At 32.0% G+C, this 27,911-nt stretch overlaps 1 protein-coding gene across 1 annotated transcript; it reads left to right on the forward strand.

Moving 5' to 3' along the window:
• Positions 1-10,656: 10,656 nt before the first annotated feature.
• Positions 10,657-11,501, forward strand: LOC146997546 (large ribosomal subunit protein mL63). The gene has a single exon (XM_085814891.1). It carries the CDS (start codon positions 10,799-10,801, stop codon positions 11,132-11,134), a length of 336 nt encoding a protein of 111 aa, XP_085671017.1. The 5' UTR covers positions 10,657-10,798; the 3' UTR covers positions 11,135-11,501.
• Positions 11,502-27,911: the final 16,410 nt, after the last annotated feature.

Genomic DNA, 27,911 nt, shown 5'->3' on the forward strand with positions numbered 1-27,911 from the left:
CCCAGGTCTTTGACCAAAGGCATGCAACATCGACTTCGCGTATGATGTCAGATATTATTTAAATGACTGGCTGAACTCATCAGAGGATTTCGGAAATAACGTAGAATTCACTTCCCCGAGGGAAATTCAGGAAATCATACGAAAGCTCAAAAACAGAAAAGCTCCTGGTTACGATGCAATAACAAACGTAGCGATTAAGAACCTCCCAATAAATTATATTGTTAGATATACCTGCATTTTAAGCACTTGCCTACACAGTAAATACTTTCTGAGGGCTTGGAAACGGGCCAAGATGATTGTTCTACCCAAAGCAGGAAAAGATACTTCATGACCTGAAGGATTCAGACCCTTAGTCCGCTTCCCGTCATCGAGAAAATTTTGGAAAGGATAATTTACCACAGAATGCAACGGTATTTATACAAGTTACCCGAGGAACAATTCGGTTTCCGGAAGAAACTGTCTGCCACGAAACAACTTGTCAGAATGGCTGAATATGTTTGGCAGTACCTTACATAATAAACAGAATGTGGCCCTACTCATGCTGGACGTGGCCAAAGCTTTTGACCGCGTCTGGCATGAGGGTTTTATCTTTAAGCTTCGATCACTCAATTTTTCGAAAGAAATGATTTGTCTTATCCATTCATTCCTTAAAGGTAGAAGCTTTCATGTGTTCATTGGAAATGATGTTTCGGATGTTAAGAAAATTCATTCTGGCTTACCGCAAGGGTCAATTTTAGGGCCCGTACTCTATCTTTATTATGTAACGGATTTCCCTAAGATGGGACTAAATTACAATTATTTTATTGGTTGCTACGCTAATGACACGACGTTGGCCGTCAAATCTATGTGCCGAGATCTAGCCGTCAGAAAACTACAGCAAATTATGCCTCAAATCGAGTTTTGATGTACAAAGTGGGGTATTGCAATCAATGCCGACAAGTCAAAGGTTCTCATAATTAGGAAGAAACGCACTGCTGCTCAAGTCACGGAGAAACTTACCCTATTCAATGTAGAAGTTCTCAGGGTTCGCAAAGCTAATTATTTAGGAGTTATCATAAATGACAAATTCTCCTAGAAAGATCACTTAATTCATGCGAGAGGGAAAGCTCTAGAAGTCATCCAAAGCTTAAACCCAATATTAAAGGAATACACAAGACTAGACTTTAGAAGGAAAAGGCACTTATATATTTCTGTCATAAGATCAATGTTCACGTATGCGTCCCCCGCGTGGGCGACAATTAAAGACAAGGACATTTCCAAATTACAAGTTACACAGAATAAATTGCTGCGCACTACCTAGTGTCAATTAAGACATTACATAAAGATCTAAAGATTGACACAGTCTTGGAGCATATCCATCGATTAAACTCCAAATTCTTCCCCCCACATGAAGAAATTAAAAGTGTTTGAATACATCAAACTATCTGACGATAAGGAGATACGTCCACTTGCGGCTCATCTTGCAAGAGATATGAACTTTCCTACATAATGTAGGGTATTGCTGTAAATAGCTGCTATTATTTTTTTTTGTATTATTATGTAGTTAATGTATTTGTATCTTGTATCATATTTATGTCATTTTATCACCCTACTATTTACTATTATTATAGGTATTATATGAATAAATGTGTTTTTCTGAGATTTTGTAGGTTTTCCTACAACTTCAACTTGTCAAGACCAGTACTTTCACAGTACATCAGCACAAACACATGATGTAACTGTCCAGCACTGCTTCATCTCGTTGCTCGCTTTCTTGTCTTGCCTAATCTTAGGCTTGTGTCCTCTTGCTTGCCTCCCCTCTACCGCACCTTAATCTTTCAATTTACTAAGTCAGACAAACTAAAGTCATGTGCCTCTCGGCAACCCTTCACGAGCTGGAAACAGCGCGCTTCGCGCGCTATGCCTGCAATAATTGTTCGATTCTTCAGAAGTCGAGTAAAAAGATGTTTCTACATCTTGACACTCGAGAATAAAATACGATCTGTGTATCTGTCTGTGATTTGCTATGGTTACTCGGGTCATTAGCGTTAACTCTCTTTGGCAAAAAATTCTATTTTCACTTCCGCGACAATCCTGCCAAAGTTATTCTGACGTCAGAAAACCATTGCAACGGCCAGCGCTATCTATTGTGAAAAGGCTACATTCCTGTTTCTCAAAATTCACTCTTAAGGCAGAAAGTTAACTAGCGTCTACGGAGAGAAGGCAACTTTTGGGATCGTGATCTGATCCTCCTGTGCGCATCTCAATTTGCGCATATGCTGCCGTGCACTTCGTGAAATTTTGTTTATTTACGTGAAGTACTCTGTGGTTTTGAAATTTGCGTCATGTGTTGAGAATGGATGAAATTGTATTACATCTGTATTTGATCTACAGTGAAATACAGTTCAATTAATAAATCGGTGTTTGTTAAAAAAATTAATTTATGCTTGGAGATAAAAAAATAAAATTTTTGCTAATGAAAGTTATTAAGTAGTGCACTTTTCATTAAAAAAGTTTATTTCTTTTTATACATTAAACATTAAATTAATTATATACATTAAATAATAATGAAATATTATCTATGATTGTTGTTAATTAAGCATGCCTATCTTCTGTAAATTATTGCTAAAACATGTGCAAATAATGAGAAAATATACGTTATGCTAGTTTATTTCTTAGCAGGTAATCACAGGACCATGATAGAGAGTGTCTATTATTTGTTCCTGAAATTTCTTTATTGCTTATACTAAGCTTATGCGTTAAAGTGTATTAAAAAGCTTATTTACGACACATATGAGCACATTCTGTTGCATCAGCTATGTGAGAAGTTGGTGTTACAACTGGCATTTCGACTATGAATTAAACTATTGACATTTCATCATCTGTACAAGAGATTTTAATTATATCATTAAGTCGTGCATGTGAGACAAATGCATTAAATTGTTATTACAATAGTGTGAAAACAAGAAAATTAAAGTCAATTTCTTTGAAAAAACTGTTACTTTTTGGAAAAAATAAATACTTTAGACATTCATATTCATCATGTTATTCTCAATATATTTACAATGTCAAGCTAGTAATACCTAAGTATTATTTGTGATAATTTATCATTTTAAAAGAGGTATATTATATGTCAAGGACAAGGTTGACAAAGAAAGTATAAGAATTCTTTCTGTAACTAAACATGATTCACTACTCAGTACTAAAATAAAGAGGTTTATCAATCCATGAATAACGTGTTTTTATGTACATCATCTTACTGGATGGTTGCTGCCAATGAATCGACTGTCTGTGTAACAGCTGGAGAACAAGGTGCTCAGAATTATCATTGATGCTCTGTGTTTTGTCTTAAAAAACATACATCAACCTGGATTTTAAAATGAAATTAATAGACATGAAGCTTAAATAGAAGTATCTAATTTTAAAATAACTGTAAGAGCCATAGCTGCAGTTTACTTAATAATTCAGATATTTGTGATTTTATCATTGAGGAGCCTTTCAATGGCTAAGGATTATGTAACATAAACTATTATAGTAGTAGACTACAGTTAGTAAATTTGCAACATTTTTATTGCTAGTTCATAGTTGAGATATTAGTAAAGACCATTTCAGGTTGAATGTTAGCTATAACATTCTACCTGAACTGCCTACAGTACTTCGATCTTGCATGTATTTTCACTTACTGTCTCCAGAGGCAGAATTTTTTGTTTTTACATCCAGAGCTCTTTGATAGTGTTTTTTCCACACATGACAGTTCAACACAAATCGAAAACGGGGGACACTTCTACATAAAAGAAACATTCAATTGTTGGATGGATGATAGTACTTTGTACAGTTTGGTGGCATTTATGTAAAAATTATGTGTTGGTTATTTTTCAATAACTTGCAACAGTGATTTTGATTATAAATTTGTTTTAGGAAATTCTAAGCTACTGGATAACAAAAATATAGATTTTAGCAAAATGTTCATGTTATGCGTAAAAAATGAAAAATACCTTAAGATACATTTAAAATGTCAAAATTTCGGAAAAATATAACACTCTTTAAACCTCAGTTTCCTTACATCTAAATAGTATTAAGTGTGAAAATTTGTATAATTTATATATTTTTAATTACTTGTATAATGTATGCACTTGTGAATTCAGATCAATTAGTTGTTTTAACTGTTTTAAAAAATGAAGCAATATTATGCAGAGTAAGGAAATCAAGATTGTGATCCGATGACAATGAGATTAATGTTTAAATGTGAAATGGAAAGTTGTTATTTATTATATTATCAGAGAATTATTAAACTGGGCATAATCGCCAAGGAAGGTATTGAATGCTACGTGAAAATATGTTTACTAAAAAATTTGAATTTCATAATGAATGTATCCAAACACATGTTTTGAGTCAAAAGTTTGAAACTTGATGGCTGAGTGTAAATATAAAATTATGGATGTTTAAATACTTTGTAATTAGGCACATAGGTCAGGTTAATCTTTTTAAATAAGGTAAGGAATGCAAGAGCTATATGCCTAAAGGAAAATATGCCTTCATGGAGGAATTTCAAGGCAAAACTGACATTTGAGTGCATATTAAAAAATAATACATCTAATTTTCATTCAATTTATACATATTTCATATGTAAAAAATTCTGATATATGCTACATTACTGTTAATTACTTGACTTGAAAAATATAGTAAATACACAGAAATTTAAGATTTGTACATTTCGAAAAATATTAAATATATGAGTATACATTATCCTTGTAAAAAGCATAAAATACATAAATATTTATTAAATTATTATAAATGTATTTGGAAATGAAGGATTTATTCTTTCATAAACCCCTGTTAACGTTATTGTGAAGAAATCTAGTTATTAAATATATCTAAATTTATAATGATTATAAATATTATTTAAATATATAATAACCTTAACATTTAATTGTAAACATAAATTGAAAATTTTTAGCAGGAATTTTTTATTTGCTATTTCAGCAAGAATTATTCATACTGGAAAGCAATCTGTTAAAAAGTGCTGTAAAGCACAGTCTACAAGATGTGTACTTAATTTTATCTATCAAATGCCTGGCTATTGACCATTAAAGTGCAGAGCACATATCCAGATGAGCAGGACTTGTCCAGAAACACACAAAGTACATAAAAGTGAGGTAGACAGATGTGTACTTAAGGAATTAGTAAAAAATAATTTTTAGAATATGCATTGTTGAAATTAAGGATATAAAAAAATATAATACAGTTAAAAGTCTTTAATCCGGACTCGTCGGGACTTCAGTGATTCCGGATTAGGGGTTTTTCCAGATTATAGATCATAAATTTAAATCTGGTAAGATGGCATGCAGAAATTATACAATTAAAAATATGAAACCATAATTTCTGTGTTGACGCATGCGCAGAAAGTTTGTAGCTTTGAGGTCCGGATTATGGACGTCCAGATTAAAGACTTTTGACTGTAAGTATCAAAAGAATTCTTTCCTTACATTTTGTAATAAATCAGTTACAACTTTTAAACAATATTAAAAATAAACTTTTTTAATCCATTTCAAAAATACTCATAGAAAGTTAAGTACATGGAAATCAGTAGCAATATTTAACGTATTTTACTATGGAAATAACAGCTGCTCTAATTTGAAATTAACTGAACTGAGCATTAATTATAAAGTAGCTCTGATTTTTAAAGGATGCCTCAGAAGCTAAAAAATCATTCTGCATTTGAGAAGGTATTTCAGGAAGAAGCTCTGTAAATAGGAAAGAAATAATGCATAATTTTGATTTTAGTATTATAATAAACTTTGATCTTAATTTTTGTAATCATTAACCAAATAAAATCAAATTAACTTAAAATTTCTTTGTAATGTAATTAACAAGAACATGTGAAAATATTTCATTCAAATTAAACTTTTCTGGGAAAGTATAGCATTTAATTCCGCTCAGAATAATACATTGTTTTAAAATATTTTCTTTTTACATACTTATGACTTTGAAGTATTACGGAAAAAGAAAATATATATATTTATATGTATATTTACGATGTAATTACAAAATGTTTACCGCCGATTATGTTAAAACCTATTGATCTTAATGGATAGTCACTGAATAGTTTGGTTTCCACGAGAGGTGCACTACTGCTTCAGGGCAGTACACGAGGAAAACCAGTTAAGACCTCTCCTCTTATTTCTACCTCCATTATTTAAATTGAGGATTTTGGATCTTTAGAGAGTGTTTCTGGCATCTGTGTTGGATGGTCAGATTCTTCCAGCTCTAGTATAATTAAAAGTATCAGCTTTGTGTTCTCATGCCACCGATACCTTAATCTGATGTGCCAGTAAATTAGTGGCTAGCTTAATAATTAACTATGTAGTCTTAGACTACTGATCAACATTTTTCATTTATTTGATTGTTCGCATTTATTTGCATCGCCACTAGCTGTGGTTATGCTCTAAGTTCAGGCCATGCTCTGTTTTGTTAAAAGTTCAGTTTAAATAAAAAGGTTGTTTTAAAATCTTTCATAAAGCTTTGTCATAATATCTCAAGTGATAATTATATTAGGGTTATAAGACTAAAATTCCATTATTAGACCAAGAATAACCTTATAACTTAATGGAAGTTTAAGATATTCATAATGACTAAATGTGTAAGTTTATTAAAAAGTTAATAGAGACAGAGCTTAAATTGCACCGGAGCCTGGCTCCGGTACTTCTTAGTTTTTGGAATAAATCATAAATAAGGCCCCGGCACTTCTTTTATGCAACTGAACAAAAATTTGATCTCAAACATTTAATTTTTTGCAGTAAAACTGTATTACAAATCGCTTATTAAATTTTAATTTATCTCTTTACATTTTACTTAATTTTAATTACTTTAATAATTTATTAATTAAATAACAATCATTAATTAAAAATAATTGATACTTATTAATATTAATTAAATAATAATGAATTAATTTGGTATTAATTAACTATTTAATTTTTAAATTATTAATGATTGTAACAGTCATTTTATTTATTTATTTACTTTTCTTTTCCTTTGCTGACAGTTTAGCATAGGGTTCTGGCACTTCTAAGTTTAGAAATTAAGTCCTGAATAAGGATATTTATTAATTATAGGAACTTGATAAGTAACCTTCACCAGCAATTTAATAGCCAGTTGATTGTGTTGTTGCCAAAGTAATTTTGTCATGATTTGAATATGGTTATCTTCCACTGTCGGGGCCGTTCCTAGCGCGGTGCAGCTGTAAAATTATGCAACAGCTGAACACTCGCGATACCACAACTAAATATTTTTAATTCATTGTACTTGTCACATGTAAATACTTTTTATACAATTTGTCACATATAAGTACTTAGTGAGTATGAAATAAAAATTCAACTAATCATTAAGAATTTTTTTTTTAAATTTGGGCACTGTATTTTTAGGAAAATACACAGGCAGCCAATGGCCTAGGGACGGCCCTGTCCACTGATGTAAATCTGTCGTGTTAGTCCAGCTGACAAGTATTTCATATTTCTGGTGTATAACTCTCAAGCTACGTTCTGCAGTAGAATTGCTTAAAAGTAAGAATGAAACAAGGATAACACATATGTCATTCATTTGCTGCACAAAGTATAACTCAAGATATTTGAAGTTAAAGCTCAGTTATATTCACTGCATTGCAACATGTTGAGAGAAAGGCAATTTTTATCCTTACCGTCCTACACCAGGGATGGCCAACACACGGCTTTTACTTTTTATGCAGCAACTACAGAAAAGTATATCATTTTTAATAAAATTCCCAGCAAGTCTGTAAATTACTTCCAGAGAACAGGCTCTAAACAATAATGATATTGCTAATATGAGCTCTAAACAATCATGCATACTGCTTTATTTCAAGCCTTTCACATTAACTATTACAAACTTTGATTTAATATTGAAGCAAATAGACATAGAATATATGCAAATTCTAGTGATCTGTTTGCTCTAATGCGTACCAATGATGGTGATATGTTACTTAGGGTTATCATGTTTTAGGTTTGAAAATGCTAGACTGTAGGAATCTGCAGGAAACGGGAAAATGAACACTTGCCCCCTCCTCCAGAATTGAGTAAAAAATATATTTTTGCATCAATATAATATTGCATATTTCATAATCTGTTATAAAATCTTCAAAATGTGTGCGTGTGATTATGGCAAAGCCTCGAGGGCTATCTGCCTAAGAGGAGGGATGCCTTCGTGGAGGACTTTCTATGGAAAACTGGCTCCTATACACGTTACACATGGGGAAAACCACGAAAACGCCCATGCAGCCAGCCCGTTCACGGGATTCGAACTTCAGACCGAACTACTAGTGTTCAGCGACTTTATCGCTCGCTCGGCCGCTGGTGGGCCCAAAAATCTTCAAATTAAGTAGTTAAATAACAATGTGTTGATTTGATTGTTGGAACTGGAATATGGCAAAGATCATGTGGGGGAAGAAATACCTTCATGGAAGACTTTTTAATCAAAACTAGTTTGTTGGTTTGGTTTATTTTATTATGGCAAAGCACTTGATGGCCATCTGCCTAAGGGGAGAGATGCCTTTGTGGAGGACATTCTAAGGGAAACTGGCTCATATACACATTACACATGGGGAAAAACATGGAAATGCCCATGCAGACAGCCCGTTTGAGGGACTTGAACCTCGGACCAAACTACCAGCGTTCAGTGACTTTACCGTTCGGCCGCTGGTGAGCCAAAACTAGCTTGTATTCATATTCATAAATACTTCGGGTGTTAACTGACATACTTTATCTTTCGGATGTGCAAAGAAAACAGACAAAACTTCCTGCTCAGTTCTGTTTGTAATAATAAATGCACAGGGAAAGCCGTGAAGCAAAGCATTAAGTAAAAGAAGTGTGATTAATTCAATTCTGTAACCGTTCAACCTATGTGTACCATTTATACATATATAGTCTGATCCCAACTTCTGAAGAAAGTGCCTCTGGGAGTCATTCATTTTCATTAATGTGAAATCATCATTTTAAAATTCAGGATAACTTTCTAAAATTCTATTTTAAGGCTTATAAAATAAAAGAGTTGTTATCCTCACTAGTAATTTCATTAACCCCAGGCATTTCATTAACATTTATACAATCATTTTTATGCCTTACAGCATTTGATTGTGGATTATAAGAATTTTCGGTACACTTCTGTTACTGGGACCAGATTCAGAAATGTATACATTCATATGTACACATATATATACATACATGAACACATCCATCCAGCCATACATGCATACATTTCTGATTCTGGTTCTGATAACGGAAGAGTACCGAATTTTCAATATTCCATAAATCATTCTTTGTCAAAAGATGCAGTATCATATACAGAATCTTGAATTTTATCTAAAATTTCATCAAAAGATACTTTTCCAGCAATTTAAGTTACATAAATTAACATTAGAATGGTATAACTGCCATTCTAATTTTGTAAGAGACAGATGCCCTATACCCTTTCTATGACTTACAATGGGTTTTTCTATATAAGCAGTACATTTTCCATTATTAAACTGGCTTACTGGGCAATAAGCCCAGTAAGCCAGTTTAATTTTGTTACTCCCTTGTATTTTTAAATGTCCCATGCCTTGCACTTTAGATATAAAATAATGTCCTGAATGATGGCATACAAAATAAATATCTTTTACATGTAATGGGTCATGTTTCTTTGTAAGTTAAAAAAATTTAGATTATGTTTCCATTTCAAAATTCTCCTTTCACAACATGAAATCATTAAACACAGAGAAATCTCTTTCTTTTTCAATGACTATTTCATGTTCCATTTGCAAATGTAATGAAAAGTTTTCCTTTGGAAAACCTTCATTACATAATGTGCATTTATATAATTTTTTAATGATGAACACTCAAGGGCAGTAAATGCACTATCTGATTGTGAAAATAATAAATTTTTATTATTGTTGAACTGACGACTATATAAACTGCATTTAAATTGGAAAACTTTATTTTTACTTGCTTTGAGTAATGTTGTTTGTTGTGATATATGCAATTTCATGCAGTGACATTTTAGATTGCTGTTACTTGAGAAACATTTTTTTGGAATCAGGGCAGCTAAAACTTTTTTGAAGTTATACTGGATTTTGAAGCAAAAGTATATGAAATCGAATTATCATTGACGACTTTATAAAATGCATGATCTGAATTGGAATTAAATATTTCAGCAGTAGAAATATGCTTTTTATTGGAATGTATGTTCTTCAAATGATGCTATAAATTGCTGGCATTTGAAAAACACTTTTTGCAAATAGAACAGTTGTAAGATTTTGAAATTACAGTTTTCTGAAAGATGTTACCAATCGTAATCAAAGCGGAAATGTGAATTTCAGATCTATTGTCTTGAATGATCATTGATATCACCACCCATCCAGCCATACATCCATCCAGCATGAACACATCCATCCAGCCATTTAAATTGGTGCTATATATTATAATATTCTGAAGCAGAATCCTCACAATATTCCTAAGTATTTGGCCGTAAGAAGGGTCTTTTATTGAGAGATTCTTCAGTTCATTATAAATATGTGAAAGCAAAATTCACATACTAACGCAGCATAAAACGCACGAAGTCAAATGCAAAATGTAAACAGACACATTTTTGACGTATCTGTTAACGTCACATGATGCGCAAACTGAGATGCGCGTAAGACGGGAGGATCAGATTCATGATCCCAAAAGTTGCCTTCTCTCCGTAGACGCTTGTCAGAAAGTTATTGGATCTCCAAGACAAGTAATCGTCAGAGTGTTTTATCAAGCTCTGTGTTAAAAAATTTTTTAAATTAGAAATGCGATTAACTACCGTATTGCTCGATAAGTTTATGAAGGGAATACCTGGTAACATATGGATTGGTAAACATCGTTTTGTACCCCCAGTCACAAAGAAGGATAGACTAGACATGTGGAAAAGAATGATGTATGAAGAAGAAGTTATGATGTACCTTAGTAATCCGTATATCAAAGAAGAAGATGAAAAGTTATACATTGAAAAGCACACTCCACTTACTCAAGAGAAAGTTTTTGTTAAAGAATCCTCTGTTTTAAAACCATTGAAGGAAAGAACAATAGCATATCATTTAGAGAGAGCAGATATTGCTCGTTCATGGGGTAGACACGATAGTTAAAAGAATTTTCTTTTCAGAGCATGCAGTGCATTAACTGATTTCAAAATTATCGAGGAAGGATTTCACATGAAAGTAGTAATACGCCTTACTTACTATGATTAAGTTGTTTCTTTTCCCCTGAATAGTGTTCCCCTGTACTTGAGTTTAAAAAAGAAAAGAGAAAGAAATTGTAGTTTTGTGCTGCTTGTATTGGAGTATTATAACACAACCTTCAGTTATTCGTAATTATTATATGAGCAGATACTTGTATTCAAGCCAAAACTGGGAAGCAGTTATTTGTCCTAAGTGTAGTAATTAAAAATGGATGTCTATTTTGCAGTAAATAAATGATTTAACCTTAGTAATAGTTAATAAACAAATAACTGGATTTTATGTGTTTCCGTTTTTTGTGCCTCTTACAATTATTCATACTGAGAAAATTTAAGAAATATTAATTGGTCAACATCTCATCAGTTCTAATAATTTATTTATTTTGGGTAATATTATTAAGAGGTTAACAATTGATCAGAAAATGGTATTTCTTTAATTATGCATCAACAATTGATTATAAGCCAGCTTTATGTGTGGTGTTTTAATTTAACACTTGAACAGTCTGTTTATATGAATTGAGGATAATAAATATGTCTTGTTAGCATTTAATTTCACTGTATTTTTTAAAGTACATTTCTGAGCAAATTTTTATTAGTGATAATTTATGTAAAATTATCCAAGAATAGATGACATTTTTTTAAGCATATTGCAATATGGAAAAATAATTAATCTTAAGGCATAAGATAGTGGTTCTTGACCTATTCTGACTTGCTTACCACTTGGCAATCCATTTCGGTTGATCTTTACAATATGGTAACTGGTAGTTTGGCGACATTTTGGAGGCAATAAAGGTTACTACCTGGGACTTTGGTAATAATGTGAACAGTACTCAGTTCCGATTACGCATTATTTTGTGTGAGGGAAATGAGAAATCATGGGATATGTCATGTGATATTAATGGACGAATTACGGTTCTTTAATCGGGAAAAAATCTGGAAATTTTGTATTTGGCTTTATTCTGTGTTGTGTGAAACAGTGTTCGTGAATTTTTGGATCCCATGGCCGTAACTAAAGTGAATTCGAAATGGGAATATTCATATTTGGAAAGGGTAAATACTTTTTCGCAATCAGGTAATTTCATATATGTTCTTTTTACCGGGTTTAAAGATTGAGAAAATTGTCATGTATTTTCGTGAAATTTTTCTAATTTATGAGAAAAAAGCAGTGTACATGGACATAGTGAAGAGTGTGCGCAATGCCATTTTTGTGCAATTCTGGGATGTTTTTTTAAGTAAAAATAAGTCGATGTGTACATGGTTTAGTGACATTTTAATTAAATGATAGTTATTTTGTGAATTTTATATTTGTAGGAATTTGGTATACATTTAAGTTGAAGTAAACGTGCATGGAAATAATTTAAATATTTGATACGAAGTATTTGTAATGCTTGCGGTATGAATTCGTTGGTGACGTGTATAATGTAATAGATGATTTAGAAGTAAAAGTTTTTGAATATTTTATTTATTTTATATGTGGAAATGTTCATATTTGGAAAGGGTAAATACTTTTTCGCGATCAGGTAATTTCATATATGTTCTTTTTACCGGGTTTAAAGATTCAGAAAATTGTCATGTATTTTCGTGAAATTTTTCTAATTTATGAGAAAAAAGCAGTGTACATGGATATAGTGAAGAGTGTGCGCAATGCCATTTTTGTGCAATCCTGGGATGTTTTTTTAAGTAAAAATAAGTCGGCGTGTACATGGTTTATGTGTATGTGTTATTTTGAAAAACGCGTAAGGAGTATGGTATTGTGCACTTTTTCCCAATTTTGCAGTGAATATTTGTCATGATTAAGCAGTTTTGTTTGATAAAATTTCTAGCATAAGTGTAATTCGGCTAGTAGATTGTTGGAAGAAGTGTTCAGTAGATAAGAAGAAAAGAAACATGTCTTTACTTCGTGAAGACAAAATGGCGGCGGGGAAAAAAAATAGAGGGTTGCTGTAGGAGAGTTGGTTGCCAAATGTTCGCCAAAAAATCGCCAAGTTACCATAATGTAAAGATCAACCAAAAATTGCGCCAAGTGCCAGTTATCTGAGTCTTCCCAAATACTGGATTTAAAACAGAAACAATTGCAAAATACAGGACATAAAAAATTATTTTGATCAATATTATTCATGTAAATTTTAATAACAAATCAATAAGTATTAAAAATTGGGTACTTTTATATTAGCTGATTGCATATGAAAATACTACTCCCTGCTGTAGAGAATTCAGCAATCCTAGAAATTGCTTTATATTCGTCTAAAAAGTTAAGATTTTTACTTCGTATTCTTTTCTTTGTAGCCCAAAGGAGCAACTTGCTCAGAAGGGCTATTAATTTTATTTTGGTATTTTGCATTGATTCACTATAAACGCGAATCACTTTTTAATTTTTTGCCACTAAACATTAGAGCTCTGGGTTAGAGTAGATTTAAGGGTGCCCCTTGGATTGTTGCTAAGTTGTTTCATTTATCGCGAAGTTCTTGTTTCATTTATGGTAATCTTAGTAGTTGAATGTTATGGAAGCCCTGTTATGATGTAATTGGTTGCCTGATTGCTGTCAATTGGAATTGTGAGAAAAGATTTGGAAAGTGTGTGTCGGTTTTGGGGTAAGAAGTACCTTGTTATTTTGTGGTTTACACGGTAAAATGGCTGAATGTCGTAAAAATTGTCGTGTATTTTCGTGAAATTTTTCTAATTTATGAGAAAAAAGCAGTGTACATGGATATAGTGAAGTGTGTGCGCAATGCCATTTTTGTGCAATCCTGGGATGTTTTTTTAAGTAAAAATAAGTCGGCGTGTACATGGTTTATGTGTATGTGTTATTTTGAAAAACGCGTAAGGAGTATGGTATTGTGCACTTTTTCCCAATTTTGCAGTGGATATTTGTCATGATTAAGCAGTTTTGTTAGATAAAATTTCTAGCATAAGTGTAATTCGGCTAGTAGATTGTTGGAAGAAGTGTTCAGTAGATAAAAAGAAAAGAAACATGTCTTTACTTCGTGAAGACAAAATGGCGGCGGGAAAAAAAAATAGAGGGTTGCTGTAGGAGAGTTGGTCGCCAAAAAAACGCGAAGTTACCATAATGTAAAGATCAACATCTATTTCTATAATACTTATTCATTATAACAGAAAATTTACTTTATATAACAGCTATTATTCAACATTTGGTTTTTTTCCTTTAAAGGTGTAGCAAGGATTTTAACTTATTACTTTTCTCATGCCTTTGTCTCAATATAGATGAAACATACCAATCAAGAATTGCCGGAAGCAAATATTCTTTAAGTTTCTGACAAAATCATCCGAAAACCCATTGTGTAGGAAGAAAATGGCCTTTGTTATATTTGTCTTTTGATGAGTAAGCTTTCATCAATTTCTACAGTTTTGTAGCATTGATCGACTTTATCATTAAGACAAAATAACGGGAAAGTGGTACATACTTCTCTCATGCTGTTATTTCAGTCAGTCCTTGTGTTGGAAATGGTTTGAAGCAAGTTTTGGTTCACTAACCTCAGTGGATGTTAAATTTGATAATATAAGTAAATGAATTGATTTTAATGAAGGGGATGCACGATCCAGTAAACTTCACTTGTATATGGACACCTTTCCATTCTTCTCAGGGTTGAAGGTTGCAGAGTCATTTTACCTTCAAGTATTTTAATTTCACAAGATGTTTAAGTGGGCACTATCTCTCTCTGTGTAGAATATCTCTTTCTTAAAGAGATGAGATATCCTCTTGTTGATCTCTTGATAAATCTCAGGCCATAAAATTAAATTCTGGGAGGGAAAAAAAAAGTCAAAAGTGGTGACTATCAATCTGATTTTTTTTTTTTTTTTTGGTTAGTCTATATTTTAGGGTGCTCCTTGGATTATTGCAAAGTTGTTTCATTTATTGCCAAATTGTTATTTCATTTATGGTAATCTGAGTAGTGTAATGTTATGGAAACCCTATTATTACGTGATTTGTTGCATGATTGTGGTGAATTTGACTGATAGGAAAATATATTTAACGTGGGATAAAGGAAATATTTTCCGTCTAAGGGCTTATTTCTGTGTTAGACGTTAGGAAACACACTGCTTATTTTGTGCTTTACATCGTAAAATGGCTGTTGTCATGAGATTTATCTGAAGTTTCTGTATTAGAAAGAAAGGGGGGAAAAACATGGATTGATTGGTGTGTAAATGAAGGTTTATTTAGTAGTCATTATAAGTATCCTCTTTGTATGAAGGAAATGCGTATGGTCAAATGTAAAGTTTCTCCAGATGGCTTTGAATGGGTTTTTTGCAAGAAATGCCACAGACAGTCCAACACTACAGAGGATATTTTTGACTCTTTTGTGAATTTATATGCTGACGGCAGTATGCATATTCTAGTTCAGATAATTTTAATTCAGATTTGATTAGATTAAAGTTTTTGAATGCTGCTAAGGAATTTTGTGTGCCACAGACTGAAGACGCAAAAATTTCTAAATGTGGTAAGTTGATATTTCCTTTTTGTAGTGCATACATGCGATAACATGTATTTCCTCTTTTATGTTATTTCATTGTGTGATTTAAAATGCAGTGATACTTTTCCCTTTTGCCGTTGCAAACGATAAAGTCATCAATAATAGTGCAACTGATGCCAAACGGAATATGTTCGCTGGTAACCTTTTACGCCTCATTTTCAAAACAAGTCGCAGCCATTTCCTATCAGATTGATTGTTTCTTTCAGTACTGGCATACCATTAAATATAATTTTTACCAAATAATTCAATTTTATTTTGTAAGGCCATTTGTAGTAATTAAGTCGATTAGGATGCAATCACCCGAAGGCGGAAATATAGAAAAGGAAAATCAAGAGTTAAATTCATCAATTCTAATGAGAATGCACTAGCGAAGTAAAGCTCTGCAGTTTTACATAATTTCTGCGTAAGCTATTCCTAAGAATTGAAATAATTCTTTCATTTAAACTTGTATTTCAAATTAAAATTTAACTTGAAATTAATGTAGATAATTACTGAGAGAATTATATTTTTTTAGAGTAGTTTACGTGAGATAAGATCACTTGCAGTTGCGGGATACAGACCGGCGAATCAGGATGTTGAACCATGATAGCGTAGTAAATTCTTAAATTAATATCTTTTTACAAAATTTTAAACCATATTAAAATGTTTATGCCTTCAAAATAAAAAATTCTGAGAACTAACATTTGTTAACACTTTTTATGTGTATACTGTATGTTGTTGTCAACAAAGTCTGCTTGGCAAGATTTGCGCCGGTGAAACAGAAAAGTACCAATGCAGTGTATTGAGCTTTGATTGGCTATGAATTTTGTTCGATTTTGGGGGAATACTCAGGTAACCGGCACTTGGCGAACTTCCTGAAATCGCGTTCGCCAATTAGGGGATACGCGCCATAAAGTGGGAGGACAGTTTAGGTTGCTAGTTTAGATCTTCACTACGTTAGAGAGAAAGGAAAAATGGAAAGGATATTTTCTTTCTATATGTAAATAGTTTGCTTTGGCTGTCATGTGAATTTGCAGATGAATCGTCGTGCTGATCACGTAACTTTGTCAGCAGACGTGGTGCATATGCTGTTTGCTGTTCCGTATGATCATTCGCTATTTAATTATTTTATTAGAACAAAATATTATTATTTATTAGACTATTAAAATCTATTAGATGTCTAAATACTATTAGGTACTTACATATTATCGCAACCAGGTTGGCGCGATTTGTAAGTTTGAGTAAAAAAGTATGAATAGAAAGAAAATGTACATTTATTAATTAAAGATAATTTTTAATACAGTTTTTTTATATTATTTTGTTTTAAAATATAAAATAGCAATTAACCCACCGGGCGGCTTGCATTCAAATCTATTTACGTCTCGAAAACTGCAGTAAAAATTAACCATGTTTACAATTTTTTTTTCATTTAGAGTGAACCAAAATTGTCCTGAAAACGGCCTTTGTTAGATTTTCTTCCCCCCTCCTTGTAGGGCGATCAACAAGTCGTTTCACTTAAGTGATGGTTTCCTACTGTCCTTTGATTACCGCCTAGAGGCGATTAAGCAGATGGGCTGCTTTTGCCCTTACGGAGGAAAGAACACGTTTTGTGTCCTTGCTTTGGTTAGACGAAAAAAGATATTTTTTTCTGGAAATCCAAATTTTTGATAAATAAAAAATAACACTGAAATGCATATTGCATTAATTTACAGGTTTTCTTGCAATTTTTTGCTTTGTTTTATTGATTTAAGTTTGACGAAGCCTATTTCCCCTAATAATTAAAGTAATTTTCGAATTCGTATAGCCAATTTGGCGCCTCTTCTAGTGATTCACATGAGCCCGGCTTTGTTGCTTTTTAAGTATAAATGTTATTGATTTTTATTGCGTTTCAGTATTTTAATGTACGTTTATAGAATGTTAATTTGTTTTTATATGCATATTTCAGTAATATAATCTTACGACTAGTGAGACAGTGTAGTTTAACTAATTTTCTACTTTTGATTCATGTTATCGAGCTTTAACGCTAAGAAAAAATTTATAAGAGGCTTAAAATACCTAATTCCTATTGAAAGCTATATGTAATTGATAATTAAATTACTATTAAAATAACAAACCCATGCTCAGAGTCAGTCATTTTGACATAATGTTTGTAATTCATTTTACCACAAATTTATTTCGTTTATCTTGTTTCATATTTATAAAAGGGGAGTTTACCTTTATCGCATTTATTGGTTGATAGAAGTTATGAAATATTGAATATTTTGAAACAAATTTCAGTCATAATAACCTTATTAAAATTTTTCTACATATAGACAAGATGTCACAGATACCTCGCAGTTTCCGAACTAAATTACATGGTACTGAAATTCGGTGCATTTTCATATGATTATTTTTGACAGAAAAAGTTACCTTATGTTAATCACAAAAGAACATTGTTTTAATTCTTAATTAAATCTTAATTAAATATAGCACTTGTATTAAATTGCTAAAATTAATTGTTAGGAAAATCTCGCTCTAAAAAATTAGACACTTTTATCTTTCAAAGTGGAATTTTTGTGGCTTTCTCTGTGCATAATGTGGGCGCGAGTAAGTTTTTCTTAGAATGTCCTCCACAGAGGCATTCCTTCCTTTAGGCAGATAGCTCTAGCGTGCTTTGAAGGAAAAATAAAGCAAACCAAAACAAAAACTTCAAAATTAGTGTTTAACATTTTTTTTTGGTTCAAATACGCAAATTACTTAGAGATCTCAATTCACATTATCAAATGTTATTATTTAAATAAATAAAAGCAAGCTGAGGATTTCCATTTAAATTGTTTGTTTTAAAATAAAAAATAAGAACAGTAAGTTTTGAATAAACCTTGTCAACATCAAGCAGGGACAGGAACATGCCAATGTAAAATTTAATATTAGGCCAAAAAGAAACGCTTTGACGTAGATTTTGGATAAAACTTAATCAAATTCGCAGGTAATCAGAGACAGGCCTTTCTTCAGTAGAGAGAAAAAAATGTTTCTGAAGTATTTGTGTATTTATTACATAAATGTTTTAATGCTTCCACAGCACTCATAATCGATAAAATTTATTTGATGAAAAGTAGGAGGTTTGCTTTTAAAATTCCGATTTTTCAACCTTTTTCAGTGACATATATGGCATCGAAAAACACGTCTGGCCAGGAGGCAGATTAATGGCTGAAAAATTCTTAGAATTTAAAGAGGCATCGAACAAGAAAATTCAGGGATGGCGAAATCCTAAGAATTTGGCACTTGACAACGGCAAAAGTTTTAGAATGTAGAGAGCTACAGAATTTAGGCAGGGCAAAATATTTTAAATTTATGGAACATCGGTCAGTAGAATTAAGATCCCACAGCGATTGCACTGAGAAACAAATCGACCTGCTTCTCGATTATGTGGATGGACACAGATTGACTTCCGAAAGCTCAGTGAAGCAAGAGCTATAAATAATGCAGCTATTTACGATTTCTGCTATAATAAACTGAAAATTAATATAATAATTTAACACTATATATCAGTTTACGAAAACATGATGATACTTTTGAGAAATTTTCTTGAATTCCCCAGTACACTAAAAAAAAAAAAAAAAAAGTACAATAGATTATATAATGATATTACTAACAAAATGATGCCGATGATGCATTTAATTTTTATCTTTTTATTAATCTAAATAAATATGTCATTGAGTTTTCCATAACTTATAGTTTTGAAAATTAAAAATGTTCAATAATATAATATGTGATTATGGTATTATTGGTATGGTACTATTCAAGGCAAAGCACACGAGGGTTATCTGCCTAAATGAAAGGATGCTTTCGTGGAGGACTTTCTGAGGGAAACTGGCTCGTATACACGTTACATATGGGGAAAACCATGAAAATGACCATGCGGCCAGCTCGTTCGTGGGATTCGAACCTCAAACCGAACTACCAGTGTTCAGCGTCTTTACCGCTCGGCCGCTGGTGGGTAATATGTGATTATGAAAGCTGTGTAAAAGAAGAAAAATTCTTGAACATTCGTCAGGCAGCATACGATGGGCACCTGCTTGAGGAAAAGGATGCGTTTGTAGATGACTTTTTCAAGGAAACTGGTTTGGTATATTCAACCTAAAATTCACCAAAATACCAAGCAACAAACGCATTCGCTGGAATTCAAACTTAGGCAGAACTACCAGTGTTCAGTTTCAAAAGAGAGTTAACAACATAAACAGGCAACATGTCTGAAATTAGTATTTATTGCATCCAACAGTGATATGATTTTCTGATATAATTTAATGGAATATCACTGTAAAAGAATGGGAATCTTTTTTTTTCCTTTTGTAAGGAGATTTTTTTCCACTTTGTTTTCAACATTTGGTTGAAATGCAAATTAAACAAATTTTTACAAATGCAGAATATTGGATAGTTATTGATGATTTCGAGATTCAGTTTCTGAAATCCATTTCATGTATCATTTCCTTAAAAAGGTGATACTGAAACCAACTTTCGAGGAGTAAGATGATTACTAGAAAAGAGTTTCCGATTTCTTTCATTCTTTTATTCCCATTATAAATTTATCCAGTAGTTCTTAGAACATTCTTCTATCCGTAAGTGATGATTTGTTTCCGAGAAAATTTTCTGAAAGGAATAAATTACTTAGTCTTCAAACCATGGGAAAATCTTGCCATCGCCGGTACTTAATTCCCTTCATTTACTGAGATAACCTGCTTTGTTATAAGTATGGTACTAGTTTTCTGATTTTTACTGAATTTGCATGCTGAAAGCTATCTAAATAAAGAAACGCTATTGTGAATATCAGGGTTTGAGTACATATATGAAAGGGTTATATATTTTTCAGAATTCCCCTATGAGCTGTTTATTCTTAGGGCAGAAAGAGGAAAAAGCTTGCATACATCGCCATTCCCGGAAACTAGACAGTACCGAAAACATTACTAGACAGTCCGGTTTACCAAACAATAGAGTTTATCTGATTCCTAGTTGTAAAAGCTGACAGTTATAAATTGTTATGTTCATGGCGACCTTCAAAAGGCATCAAATTACTTCAAAAGTTCCGCTGCTATAAATTTTCAGACTGCAATTTTGTTCCTTTAAATTTTCGAAAATACCTATTTTTTAAGTATTTTTTGGTACTTATATTAATATTGATACAAATAATATAGAAAGCACCAAACGTAGCTATGATGTATTTCAATTTGTCCTTAGTATTTTCTCACATATAGTATTAAAACTTTGTGTACACGTTTCTAATGTTTCACCATAGTAAGCCTTCTCTTTCCGAATGTATTCAGTTCCTTTTCGCTTTTGTTTTCTGCTTCTTCTTCTTTTTTTTAAATTTTATTTATTTATTTATTTAATGTTACCATATCCTGAGTTACCATATCGAGGAGTAAGATGATTACTAAAAAAGAGTTTCCGATTTCTTTCATTCTTTTATTCCCATTATAAATTTATCCAGTAGTTCTTAGAACATTCTTCTATCCATAAGTGATGATTTGCTTTCCGAGAAAATTTTCTGAAAGGAATAAATTACTTAGTCTTCAAACCATGGGAAAATCTTGCCATCGCCGGTACTTAATTCCCTTCATTTACTGAGATAACCTGCTTTTTTATAAGTATGGTACTAGTTTTCTGATTTTTACTGAATTACTAGGTAGCATTCATTATAGTACATTCATTATATTCATATAGCTACTAGCTAGCATTCATTATAGTACAAAAACTAATATAGCTTGTCAATATCAACACAGTTTTATCTTCAATAAACTCCACGAATTCGATTGATGCTGTAAAAATTACAATTTAATACTTTAGCCAATTATTCTGATTATAGTGATTTAAATTCGGTTTTAGGCAACATATGCATTCTTTCAGAAAACGCGATATATTGAGCACTGCTGTTACAAGTAAATACTGTACATTCAACCATTTCATAATATGTAAATGTAGCATAACTTCTTTTCGAGTGCTTGCACTGAGAGTCTGCTTCAAGTAAACCTTAATGGAACTTTATTTCATGAAAATTTAGAAGTATTATAAAATCCTCAGAATTTATTCCATTGCAAACATTTATGAATTATGCAGAAAAATATATAAGAAAAACATCAATGAGAAACTATTATCGAATATACATATGACAGTAGTAAAACATTTTTTCAGTACCAACGGTATTAAAAAGCTCAATATTGTGATAAGCTAAATAAAATAAAACGGTATTAAAAGTTTAATATTGTGATAAGTAAAAGTATACTAATCTATAAGACTCATTTGATATTTTTGCCATTAGAACTATAATGTAATTTTAACCGTTAAAGTAACATTGTATTTGTATTAACTAGAATTATAATTGTAATTTCAATTAAATTTATCAGTACTCGTTGTTTCCTGCACCTTGAGGGAGACGCATTATTATTATTTTTTTTCTATTATATAAAATACTGTCCTCAGAAAAAAATGTCTCTACATGATTCTGTCTCCAAAATTAATGGATGAGGTGAACAGAAATAATCTTGGAACAGCATTTGGGCAAGTGCTGCGAGTATGCGAAATGTAAGACTGTAATTAAACTTCGACCATCCTGGAGACTACACTTTCTTAGAATATTGCCATTCGACAAATTATAAGACCTTCCATTTATCTTTAAAGTTTAAGCTATCTGTTATTGACTGAGAAAAGCTGGTAATTCATTGTAGTTACTTTGTAGTTAAAACTACAACTAACGCAGTTATAATTGTAATTATGCCGCCTAGATGGTATAGTGGTTAGGGAAGCCTGACTGCGATACCGAAGGGCCTGGGTTCGAATCCTGGAGAAGGCATGGCTTTAACTGTTCGTCCTTTCATAGGAGGCGATAGTGGCCCACATATTAGATGCCTCCATAATAAAGTGACTGCAACTTCTGGCCTTGTATAGACTAATGGACTGTGTTGCACTGTAACTGTTCCCAATCTGCCATTGGGGAAAAACAATAATAATAATTGTAATACAGTGATTGTTCAAATTACAATATAACTTCAAAAGCAATTAGATTTTTCGCTCAGCAGAGTAATAAGTCGTCTTTTGAATACTACTAGTTCAAATCGGATGCCCATTTTGGCAAACAATCTAAATGTTTAGATAGCTCCGTAAATTTCCTTATGTGTAACATGAATACAAATCATTTTATTTTAGAAAGTTCTCTATGAGTACAGCATTCTTCTTAAATGTTTCGTTGCATTCAATTAAATAAAGATCTTTTCCTGCTTTTATTAACGGGTGATATGAACATGAGCCAGTTTTTCTTAGAAAGTCCTCCACAGAAGCATCTTTGCAGTCTTTACCGTAATCCAAATAATATGACAATCACAGGTGCATAAGAAAATTGTACTTTTATTTGTTCTTACGTGAAACAATGATGGAAAATAGTTCATGCAAGTACTTTCACTTGTAACTGAATAATGCATTTTAACTATTTATGGAAAATGTGTGTTATGTTGAATAAAAGACCAATTCGTAATTTTTTTTTTTCCAATGGCAGGTAGTAACCGTTTATAGACATTGATCCCTACTAAGGCCGGTCATGTTATTAAGGAGGGAACTAATACGTGGGCCACCGTTGCCACCTATGAAGAGAACGAACAAATTACATTCATGCCCTATCCGGGATTCGAACTCAGGCTCTTCGGTACGGCAACCAGAGTCACGAACCGCTTTACTGTCTGGGCGGTAATCCATAATAAATCGATTTAGTAAAATGTCTAATACACACAGCAATTAAGCATACTGATTGCTGATCAGAATCCTTTTTTACCAGCTAAAGCAATAGGTTAAATAAAATTATGAGACTTAGTTTAGTCCTTGATGATCTCCTTTCTGAAAAGAAAAGGATAAATGTAATTTTTATGATTTATTTCTTGTGTAATGTAAACAAGACAAGCGTCCCGTAACAAATCCTTTGCGAAAACATCCCTTTGCACTGGCATAAACTCTTTGCTTGCTTTCCCTTAATCTTGTAATTTAAGTTCACATGTATATCGAAGATCATAAACATACATATTTGCTTACTAACGCTATGTGCATTTCGGTCTATATAAAATATTTCCTTTAAATAAACTCCTATTTATGCTGGTACCACAAACTACAATATATGTAAGATGATTCAGAAGACATGATAGAAAATATTAATATTTTTCTTATAGGTGATTATCCGGTTGTATTATTTAAAAACTCATTATCCAAAATGCAGAAACATTTCGAATATAATATTATTGACTGTAATTTTCAAATATTATCACGATTTCCTTAGCCTATGTCACTGAAATTATAAGGGGCAGTTGTTTTTCTGATTAAATAGTTAATCATCTGCTGCGCAATTTTAATTAAGAGGTCATTACAATTGCATTGTAATTTTTATTAGATTATATAATTACAGTTATACTGTTTATTCAATTAGATTTCACAATTAAAATGCAATTCTAATTAAAACGCATTTGAGTAAATTGTATATGTAATTAAAAATTGTTACATTGTAATTACAAGATAATTGCATAATATTATTCCAATTACTATGTGTTTTCAATTGCATTCTGCAATTACATTTGCAATTAAGATCATGATTTTCCTGGGCTACGTAACTGCTTTTATCAGAAACAATTGATATCCTAATTACATTATTATAATTACTTACTGGAGTTACAATGACAGTGTAATTGTAATTAGATTATATGATTGCAGTTGCATTGAATATGAAATTGGATTTCACAAATATAGAGTAATTGTAATTTAAATGAAATTACGTAAATTGTAATTGTAATTAAAAAAACAGCTACTTTCTAACTATAACTACTTAGTAATTGCATAATTTTATTACAATTGCATACTACACTTAGAATTACAATTATGATCATAATTTCACTATGTTAAGTAATTCTAATTATCAGAGACAATTACTTCCCTAATTACTTAGTTATAATTACCTACTTAATATTACCGTAGTTGTGATTAGATGCAATAAAATTTGTAATTGTAATTAGATTATATAATTATAATGTTTGTGATTATCATTGCATTGTAATTGTAAGACTTAAGAATTAAAATGCAATTACATACATTATTGTTGCATTTAAAAAATACTTACTTTCTAATTGTAATTGCGAAGCTAATTACAATTGCAATATAATTGAAATCACATATTTCAAAATATTATTGCAGTTTCTTGCAATTTTAATTTTAATTCCAATTACATTTTGCCAAACTGCATCTAAAATTTGGAGAATAATTAGGCTGGAAAATGAAAATTCTCTTTACGAACATAAACATTTAAGTTTACTATAGCTGGTATAAGCACAGAACAGCTGGAAGTTTTGAACGAGCTATTTATTCCGAGCTGTTATTCAAAACCTAACGATAAAACCCATTTGCCCCCTAGCGAATAGATAGTTTCCTCTCCTCAATTATCTCCCGGAGAGAAAAATTATCACCTGTCAGTTTACATTAAGAGCAGAGAGGGGAAGGCACTCTGAGACAGGCCGTATATATGCTGCTTTGCCGTTTCGTGTCAAAATTTAAGTTTACGTATATATGCTGCCTTGCCGCCATGAGGACCAAAATATTTGGACGCATATATGCTGCCTCGCCGCTATGAGAGCCATTATTTTCGAACGCATATATACGGCCTTGCCGCCTGGAGGGTTAAACACTTCCGGTTTCCAATTTGAATAAGTTGCAGAATTATTTTTTCGGCGGAAATCTTTTGGCTATTGCTTTTAGCACTGATTGAAAACCGTCTTCGCCATTAATAGCTTGAGCTGGGCGCCATATAAATTCGATAAGGTATGAGTGAAGATGATGACGGGCTGTTCCTCTCTGTTTTTTGTTGCGCGATTTGGCTGAGACATGCGCTCTACATGTTGTGTGTGAACGCCCGTGTTGGGATTCACAAAGTTATATTTGTGATTAACAGTTCCATGCAGAAATCCAGCATTTCCGAACTCACTTGTATTGTATCCTTTCCAGCAATCCGAATAAATGATGCTTCTTTCCTTGATATTTTCGCAAATTTTTTCCATGAAGGTAACGGCGCTTCTCTTAGGTACAGTAACCAAAAAAGTCTCCTTCTTTTCTCGGCAAATTCCGCCGAAAACCCATTGTTGTAGTAGTACACGCCCAGTGTTATCTTTTCTTTTTACAAATAAACTTTTGTCTATTTTCACACACGTAGGGTTGCCGTAAGTAGGGTCGCCAAATTTGGCGATTTATGCGAATTTTGGTCTGGTTGCGTTAATACGTAAGTACCTACTATTAAAATCATAATTATTTAATTACCGGAGACGGGCTTCAAGTTGCCATAAACCTTTCGCTATATTAAAAACATTTTAGAAAATAAAATTACTATTAAATTTATTAATGATTTAAAAATTAAATAATTAAGTATTGCCAAATTAATTGATAATTATATTATGGAACTACTCTGATATGCGCCCTCAAGTCGCCAAATATTTTGGCGAGAAACTTCACGCTGCCATATTACTATCTAAATTTTTTGTTTACATTTTGAACTTTTAGCCTAAAATGTCTCCAAAAACGCGGTTTTCGCACATGCAAAAACTACGTTTTGAACACACAATTTAGCTAAAAATCCGAAACAAAAACAAAAAATTTAGATAGCAAAATAGTAAAACCAAAAATATTTAACAAAAATATTCTAACCAAAAATATTTGACAAGAATCCATGTACACAGCGACATGTTTTAACTTAAAAAAAAAAATCTACGAATTGCACAATGTAGGCAACGAACGAATCTACGAACTACGCACACCTCGCTTTAATAAATTAACATAACAACAATAAATTTCAAAGAATACCATGTACACAGCATCCTGTTTAAACTTAAAAAAACATCTACGAATTGTACAGTCTAGACATTAAACAACAAAATAAACTAAAATAAATTTCAAACAATTTAAAAAAACAACAATAACGACAGAAATTCATTCTAAAGAACCAATGAACATAACATTCTACAAAATAAGAACAAGCATAAAATAAAATGCACTTACCATGAATTAATATGTTTTCGAATAGCAGAAATATAAATTTCATACCGCCTTTAACATGCCGCCACGTAATCACTATCGTATTTACATGACAGTCAGACACACTATCCAGAAAATTTATACTATGGTTCACAAATAAATAAAATCACAAATCCCTACTTCTATTATGCACTGCCATTAAAAATAATCTCCCAGACCCTCTTTCTACACTTCCAAATACCCACTAACCCTCAACAGGATAGCTACAATGATATTTCCTTTTGCCGAACTTCAATTCAACAACTACCATTTTATCTTTCCCTCCCATCTTCTCAGACACAGAGGCGCGAACCAACGAGCTCCAGCGAAAGATTTTTCAACGTCAACAGGGTTGCCATAGAACACGCAATCGCGCCAAAAACCAGCGCAGAACACATATCGCCACATTTGGTGAAATTAGGGCGTATATTAGAGTTGTACCATAAATAATATTAATACTGTGCTCCCAGTTGCTGTTTAATTACCTTATAAATTATTTTCTAAATAACTTAATGACCTTATAAATTAATTACCCTTATAATTAGTACAGCAAAGTAGATAACATATGGTCTTGTTCTAACTTATTGTTCGCATCGGCACATTTTTAAAATTATTTACTTAATATTTAAGTATATGGATGTTATTTATCTAGCCTTAACAAACAGGAATTAATTTCTAAATAAATTAATTGTACTCCTAACAAGAATTATTTAGAATAAGAAAAGCACTCCCGGGTTATTTGCTTAAGATGGCGTAAATCCGTTAGACAAACTACCAGTGTGCAACATTTTTACTGCTATCTCGCTGACAAACACTCTGTATCATACAAGCAATTTTTTAATCCCTCAAGTTTATATTGAAATGAAAGGCTAATACGTTAATGTAAAATATTAAAGAAAAAATATTCTGCTACTTTTCTAAGTGAAGTATATTTCACTGATTTCTGTACAAAGACGATTTTGGGAAGTTCGGTGTATCAGTAAAAAATTTAAACTATTATACAAAACATGAGCAGAATTCTTTCACAGATAAACAAATAAAAGTTAATTAAATTTATATCATCAAATCTTTGAATAAGATTTATCTTCATAGACTTTTCTGCTGTGTTGTTACTCATGTTGGTTTTTAATGGCAATGAATGTAAATATTGAAATTTTTGCA

Source organism: Stegodyphus dumicola, chromosome 4 (assembly GCF_044657685.1).
Source record: "Stegodyphus dumicola isolate Sdum_Otavi_A_Nest chromosome 4, ASM4465768v1".
In the NCBI taxonomy this organism is placed as follows: Eukaryota; Metazoa; Arthropoda; class Arachnida; order Araneae; family Eresidae; genus Stegodyphus; species Stegodyphus dumicola.